The sequence below is a fragment of the Strigops habroptila genome, chromosome W, assembly GCF_004027225.2.
Source record: "Strigops habroptila isolate Jane chromosome W, bStrHab1.2.pri, whole genome shotgun sequence".
In the NCBI taxonomy this organism is placed as follows: Eukaryota; Metazoa; Chordata; class Aves; order Psittaciformes; family Psittacidae; genus Strigops; species Strigops habroptila.
Genome location: NC_044301.2, coordinates 1,388,071 through 1,403,631, shown reverse-complemented (window position 1 = coordinate 1,403,631; position 15,561 = coordinate 1,388,071). Strand labels below are relative to the sequence as shown.

The window sequence follows — 15,561 nt, the reverse complement described above, 5'->3', positions numbered from 1 at the left end:
TCTATACTAGAAATTTAAAACAGAACTAAATTTTGTTTTTAACAAATACCTGAAATTTATGTTATGAAATTAAGTTCTTCCTCCTCAACCATAGCAGAAACATAAGCTCAGCAGCAACTGACAAATGCTATGCTCCTATTACTGAAAAACCGTGTCAGTGCAGGACAAAAGACCTAAGATTATCAAAGGTATGGAATGGCTTCCATAGTAGGAAACCTAAATAAAATAGGAATCTTAAGTGGTACACAAACAATGGCTAGAAATCAGTTTTTCAGTTTCTTCCAGGGCAAGGAAATAAGAGGCAAAAAATGAAGATAACAGAAGCCAGATTTAAAGCTAATAAAGATAGTTTTTCCTCATGCAAAGATATACACAACTCAATTCTGCCCGTTGCTTAAGTAGGTTTTCAATGTCAAAAGCTTGTGTAAAAGTTTCGTGCTCCTGTAAAAATTGAAGGATTAAGTCCTACATGACAAAATAAATAAAATTATTCCATTTTTATATAGTACTTAAAATTACTTTGATAAAGAGCATTGACAAAAATCTAAAAAAAAAACCAATCAAAAAACAACTATGTAGTTATATTAGTTACACACCATTTTCGTAAATTGTGTTTCCTATTTAACCTCCTCTTAGTTTTGGTTGATTTTTTTTGGTTGTGTGTTTTTCTGTTTGTTTGTTAAGAGTTGTAAACCTTATAGTCTAGGCAACAGAAATGGAATTTCAATGTAATACATACCTCACTTTATTCTATATTCAGGTTTTGTGTAATATATGTTATATTTCTTGGGGAAAAAAATTAAAGTTGAGTAGATTAAAAAAAAAAACCACTCACTAATACCATACCTCTGATCCTTCTGCATTAAAATGATCCAGGGCTTGTTTCCTCAATTCTCCTTTTATTGATCCGTCAAGTCTCTAAAGATATTGAATAACATAATTAAAAAGGAACTCATACTATATTCTAATTGGAGCAACTTGAAATCTCAATTGCCAAAACAAGGGGGGGGGGGGAATAAGACTAATGTAACAATCTTTCTAATTCATCAGTTTTGTTTCAAAATACTATTTAGCATATAGTAATTGCCAGTCTTTTCCTGTACAGAAAATAAAATTTTCATAAATCTTTCTACAAAAAGGACACTTAAGATAAAGTGGTAATGATCAAGGCTTCTTGGCTACTACCAGCAAAATTCTTACCTGAAAAGGAAACTGACGATACTTCAAATACTCTGCTAGAATGTCTAGCATCCTCACCATCTGAGAGAAAATCAGTACTCTGTTGCCACGTTCTCGTAGACGAATCAGTAGCTTGTCAAGAAGGATTAGTTTCCCACTGCTACGTATTAAATGCTACAAGACAATAAAATGTGTATTGCAAAATAAGTTCACCTCAACACTAACATACACTGCAGATGGTTAGACATTCATTAACGGAACGTGAAAGTTTAATAAGTATTTAGTCAGTCCTGGTCTTGTAAAAACTCATAAAAGCATTGAGCACTCTAAGTGAAATCAACAGGAGTACTGACCAGCATGTTTTTCAAATAAATGCATTTCTCAGTTCTGGCTCATAAAACAGCATCTTAACATTTCATTAAAATTTTAAGTAAATATAGCGTGCTACGAGTTAGAGCAGTTACAGTGTAGACTCAAGTTCTTTTCTACCAAATAAACAACAACAGACTATCTGACTACCTGAGTACTACTTGTTCCTCACTTTCTGTCTTTTGAACAGAAATAAGCATTGCTACTTGACCAGCTAAGTAATTTTAAACAATGCCTAATCAGTCAGGTTCCTTAGGCAAGATAAAAGTGAGAGTAATCTTGTTTGTAGAGGGCAACAGGCTTTATCTAGGTTACAATGTTAACTCTTCTCAGTTCCAGTGGGAACAACTAGAAGAGAAACTCAGGTGTTTGCTGAATTTAATGTTGAAAAAATTAGGCCTCTCTAGCTGAAGAGGCTCAGGATAGAATTTTGGGGAATAAAAAATTTGGAGTTAGGTGCTTTTATTCTTTATGCCAGAAATGAGAAGGATGTATCATTCATAATTGGAGCTAACAAAGATTATTCACATGAGATAAGGAAATAATTCTTACAAGTATGCAATTATTAGCAATAATGGCTGAACAGTTCTGATGAGTTTAATTACAAATTTAAGTAGTTAGTGTGCCAAGTTACAAATGAAACATCCTTTAGCTTTGATAAGCACTTTATAATATAAAATAGCTTGTGCAGTGACAACTTGTGATTTCAATCTAGTAGCTTTTAGAAAGTATTGAAATTATGAACTTCAAAGGTCACAGAAAAAACCCCTGATCTTTAGAAAGATTTATGTTGTTATAAACTGCATCAATTATAATATTACTGTATGCATATTAAAAGTGGGGTTTTTTTAAAGGTATTACCTGTAAGGCCTCCTGTTTATTATAGAATTCATTATCATCTGGTGGTTTAATGAGGTAGCAATGGTTACAACATTTCTTGAGTTCCATCATGATGTTCAAAAATCCTGAGGTACTGCCTTTTGAACCTTTACTCAGGGCTTTATAATTCCTGGTTAAAATCCACCTATGATACAGAATGTGCAATGGAAGTAATTTCTAACCATTTGTGGAAATACGAAGGATGTAAGCTCTCAAAATATCAGTTCAAATTGCATTATGAGAACTATTACACCAGCAATTTTCATATAGATATATCATTAAAATTGCAGGAAATTAAAAGTGTCATTACTTACTTGTAATATTGCTTCTGCAATGCACTCATTTCCATCCTCAAAATCTGTTCAACCTTAGCAGGTAAAGATTTTTCTACATCTTTTTTAACTCTTCTGAGTAGAAATGGTTCAAGTTCTTTGTGAAGACTTGCATAACCAAACTCTCTCCCTTTGCCATGCTCCTCTTCAAAATCTTCCCAGGAAGAAAACCTTCAACATAAGAAAGAATAAAGGTAAAATAGTGACATACCATGAACGCAGACACACAAAGACCATAAATATACCACATGCGCACAAACACATATGGACTTCTTCCCCACACCCCTGTTTTATTTAATAAGTTTGTGAATTCGCATCTCACAAGAAATTCCAAATATTTTGCCTGCAAATAGGAGAATGGAAATTTCCAAAATTTTGCAGAATGACTATTCAAAACAAACTACTGGATTTTAATTTCTCCAGCGAAAACCCAACATTTTACTTTTCTGCATGGAAACCCAGGTAGAAGGTTGCAGAAATTCCATTATATTTCTCAAGAGCAGTATGAAAAATTAGTTTTATAGCTGGAGGAAGTGCAAGAGAACAGACGACGTACCTTTTGCAGCTTGTATGGACTAGCTGAAATGTGATTATTCTCTGGCACGTGCTAAGAGACTAAGAGAACGGACTTTGCGATCAAATTAAGAATAGGTGCCAGACAACAAACTTAGTGGCTTTGCTTGCGAGGTTCTGAAGAAGTCAATGAAATGCATAGCTCCAAAACTAATTGGAACTACAGTGCTATGTATTTACAAGATATCCAAAAGGAACATGTGCTCTTATTTATCTCAGATATAAACAGAGGTCAGTGTAGAATAACATCAATACAGTAAACCTATACTATGCAAACTATAAGGGCAAATTCGCTGCCTGACTGAACTACTGGATATGGGCAGTGTAGTACAATCTTGTTTTCATTCATGGTGCTAACACAGAAAAGTCGACATTCCCAGCCCCATTCTATTTCCCTAGAGTAAATTTGTGTGAGTTTCCTTTTAGATTAAGATGAAACATCTTTTCAGGGTTCTGAGTCATACATCAATCCTTTTTTTTTTTTTGTGTGGACTGCTAAAACAGAAAAAGTGACAACTGCTACCAAAAAGTTTATCAGGAACAGAATGAAAAATGTGTACAACTATTTTATATAAAATATTTAAACTATTTCACAATGCAATTCTTTATCTCTGTTAACAGATTATCTAATCACTACAATATTCCACTGTAAGAAACTTGACCACACACACAAAAAATTTCATGTTCCTTACTTTTCTGGCATGATGAAGTGCAGCAAAGACCAAAGCTCTCTGAGGGAGTTTTGTAGAGGGGTTCCAGTAATAAGAAGACGATGATTAGACTTAAAGTCTATTAAAGTCTTATACAGAAGGGAATCATCATTTTTTAAACGATGAGCTTCATCAACTCCTATAAATACCCAATTCAGACCACCAAGGAATGACTTAAAGAAATGGGGGGGGGGGGAAACATTATACAAGTTAATATATTATGCAATTTCTGACATTTTACATGAGGTTATATATACACCATCACTCCTTTTATTTTAATAATGAATGGACACTTATATGTTTTTAGTATTATTTATGGTTTTTATGTTTGCTAGATTCAACAAAAGGCTATGCAGGCATCCCATGTTTAAAAGGAAAGTAAAAACCCAGTTCATACTTGGGGGGAGGAGGTAGGTAAAAAGCTGATCTATACATTTCCAACTGACAAAAAAAAAATAATCCATTATTAACTATCTTCTTTCCAGCATGTATGAACAAATTAAATAAAAAGCCAACAAGCAACATTTAAATTAAAATTTTCATATGCTGTTAGGATTAACAATAACTTTATGCACTACTATAATGAAGAGAGTAGTAATATACATAATACTGCACACACAAAGATAAAACATGGGATTTCAGAGTTGTGAATCACAGGTGTTTGGGGCTAGGGATCAGTTTGATTTTTCAGTTCCAGGGTGATGGTCTAACAGGAAAGTAGAGATTTTGAGATGCAAAGAAATTACAGTATTGTGAAGCTCAAGCAAAGTGAAAAAAAGTTTTACCCACTTGATATGGGGGGGTGGGGTGGTGGTGCAGAAAGCCTCATTAAATCTAGAAGTGCTTAAAGAAAACTTCACTCTCATATTTCCAAGAGTAAAGTTGTCATACTCCCCACCCATTTAATGGCCCAGAACCCAAATATGTGCCAACTCTAAAGGAGTTTTACATTCTACAAATGATTTTATCTCCCTGAAGATGTGTTTTATTACCTTATCCTTCAGCAAAATTTCATAAGTTGTTAGAAGTATATTAAATTTTAATCGTTTTGTCTGTGGATGCATCCATTCATGAGTTCTTATCTATAAGAAAAATCAAGTGAACTATAAGGTAGAGAAAAATGGTCTTATTGATCGGGATGACTTCAGGTACTACAGCAATATAGATGTTAAGTGACATACAAGAATCTGATCACGAAAAAGGAACACAACACATGAAGCTTTTTTTAAAAAAAAGTTATTAAACAGTGGTGGTGGGGTGTTTGTTGTTTTTTGTTTAGTTAGGTTTTTTGTGGATTTTGTGTGTGTGTGTTTCGGGGGTTTTTTGTGGGGTTTTTTTTGTGGGTTGGGTTTTTTTTTTTAACCTTGAATGGATAAGGTTACTTACATTCCTCCTTTCAGAAAACAAATTAAGATTATGTCTGTCTGGATTAAATATTTATTTTATGCACCTAAATAATCACATGACAAAAGACAATTTATTTTCAAATGCAAGGTTGCATTTTTAATCCTTATTAAGCAGGAATGAAATCTTTCACATACATTTATATCAGATCAAAATTTATGTTTTTAATTTGCATTTTTAACACATACAAATAAGTATTTTCTCATTCCTAATCAAAATATTGGAGATTAGCATAATACAGGAACATGAAGTATGCCTTGTTTACCACTAATCTTTTTCAATGATACAAAGAAATACTCACCATATTTCTGCTAGTTATATCTCCTAAGTAAACGACAGCATTCATCTGAGGAGCCCAAGTTTGAATCTCTCTTTGCCAAGATGTTAAGGTAGAAAGTGGCACGACTAGCAAGAAAGGCCCATACAGTTGATGTTCGTGAAACAGGTAGTTCAGAAAAGAAATTGTTTGTATTGTTTTACCCAGACCCATTTCATCTGCAAGAATACAACTATTCCCTCTAAAAAAAACAAACAAACAAACAAACAAATTTATAAATGCTTTCAAATTAAAAACAGCAAGACTAATTTAAGACTATACTTACTTGCACCATGAGTGAGCAAGCCAGTTCAGTCCATTTAACTGATAATCTCTTAACTCTAAACTCTCATGTCCTCCAATATAAGATGGTTGCTTCTTTAGTGCAACAAACCTCGGCCTCTGTTTTAGAATCTGTCAAAAGCAAATTGAACATCATTCCTACTACTAAGTGAAGTTACGCAACATGTCTTCTTATAGAAACAAAGTAGCAGTAGGAACCTGTTTGGTCACCAAGTCTAGACTTTATTAATCACAACTAGACCATATAACAATATTGACACATTTGCAAGCTAAAATTAGTTTGACTGCCGATCTAAATTCCACAACAGAAGTGACATGAACTCATTCATGAAGGTTACTTTTAAAACAAATTGAAGTACTAAACAATTCTATCTGTTAATGGCAATAAAATAAGCAGGGAACAAATATCTTCAAAAGACTATTCTTAATAGTGATATTTGCAACATATATAAATATAGCTATCATTATTACTGTTCTGGACAACATTCAAAAAATATTTTATAATGTACATCTTTTTTTGATGTGTAAAATATGTCATTTTTTTTAATTATTGCAACTGTATAAATCCATTGAAATTACACACTCACCTTGCAGTCCTTAAATGGAGTGGTCTTGGATAGATTTCTGCTAAAATACTCATCAATACATGCCTGAAATTTTTTGGCAATGAGAGCACCATCTTCCCAGCTACATTCTGAGTAAGGCAGACCCTGCCATTTGCAATAGTAATCTGGATAACCAGCTGCTGATTTCTGATTTGAATGAGCTGCAGAAATGCATCAGAGATACCAGATCAATATTTTCCTTCTGTATTTTAAGAAAGCTCTCATTTTAGGTGATAAGACAACATGAACTAGTTTCACAGCAAAGACAGTATGACAACTTTTCATTAGAGATTTTGTTTTGTCTTAAGTTGTTAGGGATATTAATAACCTAAATTTCTTGACAACATGCGAGCAATAAACTTGCAATATTCTCAACACTTTTCCATCTGGAAGTTTGTCACATACCAATTATCCTTTCCACTATTTGATATTGTTTATGTAGATCATCTGTAAGTTCCTGCTGGCAGTTATAATATTCCACATCTTCTGGAGAAGCATTTTTCAGCCTGAAATGGGAATTTATTTGTAGCACTTATTACATTGTGTAGCTCTAAAACTAAGAAAATCTGGCAATTTTAAACCTCTGAACATAAGCACCATAGGAATGCTGCTTAGAGAGCTTCTTTGAAGAAGGCACAACTCTGAAATTCCTGTATCTGGCCTAGGTACCTCATCACCGATGAGTGAGAAAGCTTATCAAAAGACATTGCTATCAGCTACACCTTGTACTAGTCACACAGATAATTTACAATATCTATTCTCAACACTGAGTAGTGTATTTCACATGGTATTTTCACAGAACATCACTGATGGCTCACTATAAGAATCTATCTTATGAGTAGGAATCACTAAAAAGCCCACTATTCATAGATTATATTAAACATACTAATAAAATGGAATCCCAAAACATAGCACTAAAATGTAAGGATTTTTTTGACTTCTTGGTTCTGAGGCTTTAACAAAAGTTTGAGCCAAGAAAACTAAATGCTGTAATGTTTTGAGTGCTTTAGCCGTTTCTGTATTTTTTTAATCTCTGCAGCAATACCTGAAGACCTCTGATCAAAATGCAGTCAATCAATGACACAATTAGTAAAAGGTAAGATTTAAAACAAAACCAGAAAAAACACCACCCATCTTGTTAAAACTTCATTTTTAACAGACACATTAAAATCTAGGTGCAGAAGCTGCTTCCTTAAAGGCCTGATTTTACAAGATATGTGAGCATTCTCACTTGCTCAAGTAAAGTTTCTATGCTCAGAATCTTACAGGATCATAAGGTGTTAGGGAAGCTTCAACTTTAAAGCTTTTGTCTTCCTGTTGTATAGGCACTTGAAACTATCCCTTTACAAAGAGGCAACAGAACTCACAAACCCACAATAAAACATCTATATTACAAAAAATAAGCAATGTGGAAGTAGTTATAAAAATACTCACCAGCGTTTTGTTTCCAGATCCTTTTTCTTATAGTTGTCCAGTTTCTTCATTCCTTTAACATTTTGTTGCTTCAGTGTTTCTTCAGTTTCCCAAGTATTATGGATGTGTGACCAACCTTTCCATTTAATAAGATACTGTACTTCTCCTAGCTCCTTTGACTTTTCAAACCCAGTATTTGGGTCACCATCTGCCTCAACAGCATAGATGGTGGTTGCAGCACCAGTGGCTGGTAAAGAAACCACACCATAAGGCTTGAATAAGTGTGCACTGCCATAAATTAATCAGTAAAAAACATACCACAGAAAGCAATTTGTGACAATCTTATATGAGCATGTAACTTGACTAATTACATCTACAGCTCTTATGTTATTCCTCTTATTTGAAGAATTATGATGCAGCTATAGTAACACATGCACAAGTATACCAATGAGATTAAAAAAAACCCCAACAAAACACTGCATCTAACCTAAAGTATCTCATCTAATGATAATTTTCTTAGCGTTCCTAGTTTTTCTAGTGATTCACAGAGAATGCTCTACTAACATTGCTTGCTGTCATCTTTGCTATATCCTTCTAATCTCTGAGAATAAAACAGATATTTGACATTGTGCTTAATCAGCCTTGAGACTTGAATCACTATTCAATCATTACTATGCATGCTATAAATCCAATTCACAGAATTGAAGAATGATTGAGGTTGGACAGGACCTCTGGAGGTCATATGCTCCAACCTCCATGCTCAAACAAGGTCACCTAGAGCCAGTTGCCCAGGACCATGTCCAGATGGCTTTTGAATATCTCCAGGGAAGGAAACTCCACCACCTCTTTGGACAAACTATTCCAGTGCTCAGTCACCCTCACGGTCAAAAAAAGTCTTTCCCTATGTTCAGATGGAACCTCCTGTGTTTCAGTTTGTGCCCACTGCCTCTTGTCCTGTCACTGGACACCAATGGAAAGAGCCTGGCTCTGTCTTCTTTGAACCCTCCCTTCAGGTATTTATATACATTAATGAGCTCTCCCCCCTGAGCCTTCTCTTCTCTGTCCCAGCTCTCTCAGCTTTTCCTCATAGGAGAGATGTTCCAGTCCCTTCATCATCTTTGTGGCCCTTTGTTGGACTCTCTCCAGTAGTGCCATCAGTCTCTTGTACTGGGGAGCCCAATACTGGACACAATATTCCAGATGCAGCCTCACCAGCAGTGGGCAGAAGGGAATGATCACCTTCCTCAACCTGCTGGCAATACTTTGCCTAATGCAGCCCAGGATACCATTAGCCTTCTTTGCATCAAGGGCACATTGCTGGCTCATGTTCAATTTGGTGTCTACCAGGACCCTCAGGACTTCTGCAAAGATGCTTTCCATCTGTTTGGCCCCACAGCATGTACTGCATGGGGTTGTTCTCCCCAGGTGCAGGACTTGGCATTTCCCTTTGATGAACTTCATAAGGTTCCTTTCAGGCCATTTCCCCAACCTGTCAAGGTCCCTCTGGATGGCAGCACCACCCTCTGGTGTACCAGCCACTCCTCCCAATTTGGTGTCAATCTGCAAACATGCAGAGGGCACACTCTGTCCTATCATCCAGCCCATTAATGAAGATGTTGAAAAGGACTGGATCCAGTATGTACCCCTTGGGTACACCACTAGTTACTGGCCTCCAACTAGAGTTTGCACTGCTGATCACCACCCTCTGGGTCCAGCTGTTCAGCCAGTTTTCAACCCACCCCACTGTCTACTTATCCAGCCCATAAATCAAGAGCTTGTCCATGAGGATCTTATGGAAGAGTTTCAAAGGCCTTCCTTAAGATCAGTTTGACTATATCCACTGCTCTCCCCTCATCTACAAAACCAGTCACTTCATCGCAGAAGGTTATCAAGTTGGTCAAGCATGATTTCCACTTGGTGAAGCCATGCTGGCTACTCCTAATGACCTTCTTGTCTTTCATGTGCCTGGAAATAATTTCCAGGATTAGCTGCTCCATCAACTTCTAAGGGATTGAGGTGAGGCTGGCCAGCCAGTTCTCTGGGTCCTCCTTCTTGCAGACAGGAGTGACATGCAAACTGGTAACAACAAACAAGGAGAAGGCTGAGGTACTCAACAACTTTTTTGCCTCAGTCTTCTCTGGTAACCTCTCTTCCTACACCTCTCAAGACAGGGACTACAAAGTCCCTCCCACTGTAAGAGAAGATCAGATTCAAGATGACCTGAGGAACCTGAACATACATAGGTCTATGCAACCTGACAAGATGCATCCCAGAGTCCTGAGGAAATGTAGTTGCCAAACCACTCTTCATGATATTTGAAAAGTCATGGCCATCAGGAAAAGTCCCTGGTGACTGGAAAAAGGGAAATATCACATCCATTTTTAAAAAGGGTAGAAAGGAGGACCCTGGGAACTACCGACCTGTCAGCCTCACCTCTGTGCCTGGGAAGATCATGGAACAGATCCTCCTAGAAGCTATGTTAAGGCACATGGAGGACAGGGAGGTGATTCGAGACAGCCAGCATGGCTTCACCAAAGGCAAGTCCTGCCTGACCAACCTAGTGGCCTTCTATGATGGAGTGACTACATCAGTGGACAAGGGAAGAGCTAAGGATGCCATCAATCTGGACTTCTGTAAGGCCTTTGATATGGTCCCCCACAACATCCTTCTCTCCAATTGGACAGAGATGGATTTGATGGATGGACTGTTTGGTAGATAAGGAATTTGTTGGATGGTCGCATCCAGAGAGTAGTGGTTAACAGCTCAATGTTCTGATGGAGATCTGTGATGAGTGGTATCCCTCAGGGGTCCATAGTGTGACCAGAACTGTTGAATATCTTCATCAGTGACATAGACAGTGGGATCGAGTGCACCCTCATCAAGTTTGCAAATGACACCAAGCCAAGTGGTGAGGTTGATTGCTTGAGGGAAGGGATGACATCCAGAGGAAACTTGGCAAGCTCAAGAAGTGGGGCCATGCAAACCTCATGAGGTTCACAAGGCCAAGTGCAAGGTCCTGCACCAGGGATGGGGCAATCCCCAATATCAATACAGGCTGAGGGATGAATGGATTGAGAGCAGCCCTGCAGAGAAGGACTCAGGGGTACTGGTGGATGAAAAATTGGGCACGAGCTGGCAACGTGCTCTCACAGGCCAGAAAACCAATCATATCCTAAGCGGCATAAAGCATAGGACTGAGGGAAGTAATTCTGCCCCGCTGCTCTGCTCTGGTGAGACTCCACCTGGAATCCTGCATCCAGCTCTGGAGTCCTCAGTACAAGAAAGACATGGACCTGTTAGAGCGGGCCATAAAAATTATCAGAGGAATGGAACATCTCTCCTATGAGGCAAGTCTGAGAGAGTTGGGGTCGTTCAGCCTGGAAAAGAGAAGGCTCTGGGGAGACCTTATTGCAGCCTTTTAGTACTTAAAGAGGGTTTATAAGAAAGATGGGGACAGACTTTTTAGTAGGATGTGCTGGTTTTGGCTGGGATAAAGTTAATTTTCTTCATAGTAGCTTGTATGGGGCTATGCTTTGGATTGGTGCTGAAAACAGTGTTGATAACACAGGGATGTTTTAGCTATTGCTGAACAGCGTCAAGGCCTTTTCTGCTTCTCACATCATCCCACTAGTGAGTAGGCTGGGGGTGCACAAGTTGTTGGGAGGGAACACAGCTGGGACAGCTGTTCCCAAATGACCAAAGGGATATTCCATACCGTATGATGTCATGCTCAGCATAGGGGAAGAAGAAGGAAGGGGGGACGTTTAGAATTATGGTGTTTTTCTTCCCAAGTAGCCATTATACATGGTGGAGCCCTGCTTTCCTGAAGAAGGCTGAACACCTGGCTGCCGATGCTTGCTTGTGTGGCTTTTGCTTTACCTATTAAAATGTCTTTATCTCAACCCATGAGTGTTGTCACTTTTATTATTCTCTCCCCCATCCCACTGATGGGGACTGAGCAAGCAGCTGAGGGTGGTGAAACACTGGCACAGGTTGCACAGAGAGGTTGTAGATGCCTCATCCCTGGAAACATTCAAGGTCAGGTTGGACAGGGCTCTGAGCAACCTGATCTAGTTGATGATGTCCCTGCTCATTGCAGGGGGGGGTTGGAATAGATGACCTTTTAAGGTCCCTTCCAACCCAAACCATGATACTATGACATTTGCTTTCCTCCAGTCTTCAGGCACTTCTCCCAGTTGCCATTATCAATCAAAGATTATCGAGAGTGGTCTCACAATTACATCTTCCAGCTCCCTCAGCACTCATGGGTGCATCCCATCTGGGCCCACAGACTTACATATGTCCAGTTTGCTTAAGTATTCCCTGACCTGATCCTCTTCTACCAAGGGTACATCTTCCTTGCTCCAGACTTTCCCCCGGTCTCTGGGTCCAGGGATTCCTGAAGGCTGGTCTTGCTAGCAAAGACTGAGGTAAAGAAGGCATTCAGTACCTCAGCCTTTTCCATGTCCTATGTCACCAGGACCCTGTCCCATTCAGCATCATGCCCACATTTTCCCTAGTCTTCTTTTTGCCACTTATAGAGAGAGGCCCTTGTTGCCTTTGAGAACGCTCACCAGATTAAATTCCAAGTGGGCTTTGGCTTTCCTAACTGTGTCTCTGTAGGCTTGGAGAGTGCCTCTGAATTCCCCCCAGGTTTCCTGTCCTTGCTTCCAGCTTCTATACACCTCCTTCTTGGTTTTGAGTTTTGCCAAGAGCTCCTTGATTATCTGTGCAGGCCTATTAGCATTTTGGCCCAACTTCCTGCTCATTGGGATGAGCTGCTATTGAACTATTTCTTCCTAAACTCATTTTACTACTTCCCTACTTCCCCCCCCCCCTTATTTGGAAGCTTATTTGGGGTAATTTTTAATAAAATACAGTCAGTATTACAGCTGAAGCAGACTAGCAGCAGGAAACAGGCTCATTTCTGTGAGGAGAGCCAAATAAGGAAGCAGACCCAACCAGATGCAGGGGACACATACAGCAACAGAGCGTGGCAGTAGCAAAGGACTGCGCAAGCAGTAACAACATTTGGGCATGCACAATATAAGAAGTCTATTCCAAAAGACTTTTGACACAATGGTGACACCGTGAATTGGAGTACGGGGCTAGAGTAAGAATACACTGGAATTTAGGATAGCATGGGAAAAGAAAGTTGAGAGGAAAGAGTGCAAGCTCTGAGATAGGTCAGAAACTCTAGAGATCAGGTATAATTAATGGAGAAAAGCAGTTATGAAGTATGAGTAGGTCCAAGTTTTCTATAATCAGAAGTCTAATTTGCAGGCTAAAAAACCAAAACCACATAAGCAGGACACTGCAACCAATCAGCTGCTGGAAACAGAATCATAGAATTATCTGGGTTGGAAGGGACCTTCAAAGGTAATCTAGTCCAAGCACCCTGCAATGAGTAAGGACATCTTCAACTAGATCAGGTTGCCCAGAACCATATCCAGCCTGGCCTTGAATGTCTTCAGGGATGAGGCATTGTCCTGGGTTCAGCTATAGCAGTCATTTTTCTCCTTCTTAGTAGCTGGTGCAGTGCTGTGTTTTTGACTTTGAGCCTGGGAACAACACTGATAACACCGATGTTTTTAGTTGTTGCTAAAAAATGTTTACTCTAACCAAGGACTTCCCAAGTCTCATGCTCTGCCAGGGAGGAGGGGAAGTCGGGAGGAAGCAGAGACAGGACACCTGACCCAAACTACCAAAGGGGTATTCCATACCACAGCACGTCATGCACAGCATATAAACTGGGGAAAGTTACCCGGAAGGCCAGATCGCTGCTCGGGTCGGGCTGGGTATCGGTCGGCAGGTGGTGAGCAATTATATCCTCTCCCCTTGTTATTTCCCTCATCATTATTATCATTGGTGGTAGCACTAGTGGTTTTGTATTATACCTTAGTTACTGGACTGTTCTTATCTCAACCCGTGGGAGTTAGTTACATTCTTCTGATTCTCCTCCCCATCCCTCCAGGAGGGGGGGAAGGAAGAAGAGGGGGAGCGAGCAAGCGGCTGCGTGGTTCTGAGTTACCGGCTGGGCTTAAACCATGACAGTTCTTTGTGGCGCCCAACTTGGGGCACAAAGGGTTGAGATAATGGCAACTCTGACCAGAGTGTGTCTAATCATATTTGTGATAAGCATTCATTGTTTCGGATTAACAGTCACTCGTCACAATGTTGATTTATTGGCTCTCAGAGTTGTTGCGCTTGATCTCAGAGTTTCAGCATGTCGTACCTTACTTAGAGCCAGTATTTGCTGTTTTAGTGTTTATCGGCTGGGGGGCCTGGGCTAAGGTTCTTGTTTCACTGTACTTCATGGTAATGACTTGTAACGCAATAGACTCATTGATCATGAAATTGGTCTGGCTTGCGTTCCCAGCATGGTCATCACCTCTATACTTTGGGAGGTACATAATGAAATTTTTTAGCAATTACATATCTTTTTTTTCTCCTCGGGGGTCAACCTACGAAGGAGGCATTCCCTTACACCCCCCACTCCCCCACCAGGCTATTTACAACAGCATTAGAGAGTTCTGAAGGTTTTGGATGGCCTTTGAATACCCTTGAGACCTGCCTGCTGCTTGTGCTGGGGATCAGCATGTTGGCACACATACGGAGTGTGTTTTACCCACAGCCATCCCACCCTGGGAACACCCTATTTTGTCTGATCTCAAAAGTTAAGCAGTATCGGGTTCAAATCTGGTCTAGGGTTAGATGACAATACAGGAGGACCACCAAGAGATTTTCCCTGAGGCTGGACAGTCATGAGTGGCAGGGTGCGTGGGATAGTATGGGCAAGTATCTAGGCCAGTGGGCCCCTCCAGTGCTTTGGAACTTCACCCCTGAACAAGTGTAACATCTGGAAAAACTAGTAAAACACTTAAACGAGGTGTGCTGTTATCCTGGTTATACCAGAGAGGGACAACTCGTTGCAACATGCTGGGGCTTGGCCTACGCCTACAGAGCCCTGCTCAACACTATCCACCACCTTCAAAAGGAAAAAAACTCTCTGACTCTCTGGATCTGATGGCAAAGCAACAGACAACGCAGCTACTCCAACTCCAAGCACAGCAGCTACACCAACCCCACTGACAAGCACAGCAGTTGTCCAAACGCTGACCACAACAGACAACGCACCTACTTCAACTCAAAGTACAGCAGCTATACCAACTCCAGCGACAAGCACAGGAGCTACTCAAACCCCGACAGCAACAGAAAATGCAGCTGTTGGTGTTACTCAACCCCCAAGCACAGCAGCTGCACCAATCCTGGCAACAGACACTGCAGCCACTCCAACCACAGTAACAGACTCTGCAGCTAAACCAAATGGCCAATTTGTGACAATATCGTATGCCCAGGTAAGCACGGGGAAAAGGAAACGAGAGGCACAAGAAGCAATCCGTGCAGTGAAGAAAGATGAAGTCCCAATGCAATTACTATGGGGTACAGCATCTGAACAAGAGTTATAACTACGTGGA

The 15,561-nt window shown here is 39.7% G+C and overlaps 1 protein-coding gene across 1 annotated transcript in view; it reads right to left on the bottom strand.

Annotated features, from left to right (window-relative positions):
* The window catches only part of LOC115601761 (chromodomain-helicase-DNA-binding protein 1-like), a 95,487-nt gene that overhangs the window by 26,732 nt on the left and 53,194 nt on the right, over positions 1-15,561 (bottom strand). Inside the window, exons 8-18 of the mRNA XM_030472143.1 lie at positions 8,105-8,330; positions 7,076-7,176; positions 6,653-6,831; positions 6,049-6,176; positions 5,748-5,964; positions 5,035-5,124; positions 4,025-4,215; positions 2,742-2,930; positions 2,410-2,572; positions 1,201-1,353; positions 847-918 (exon numbers count right to left, since the gene is read on the bottom strand). Coding sequence (XP_030328003.1) covers positions 847-918; positions 1,201-1,353; positions 2,410-2,572; positions 2,742-2,930; positions 4,025-4,215; positions 5,035-5,124; positions 5,748-5,964; positions 6,049-6,176; positions 6,653-6,831; positions 7,076-7,176; positions 8,105-8,330 — 1,709 coding nt within the window. The remainder of the gene's footprint in view (positions 1-846; positions 919-1,200; positions 1,354-2,409; positions 2,573-2,741; positions 2,931-4,024; positions 4,216-5,034; positions 5,125-5,747; positions 5,965-6,048; positions 6,177-6,652; positions 6,832-7,075; positions 7,177-8,104; positions 8,331-15,561) is intronic.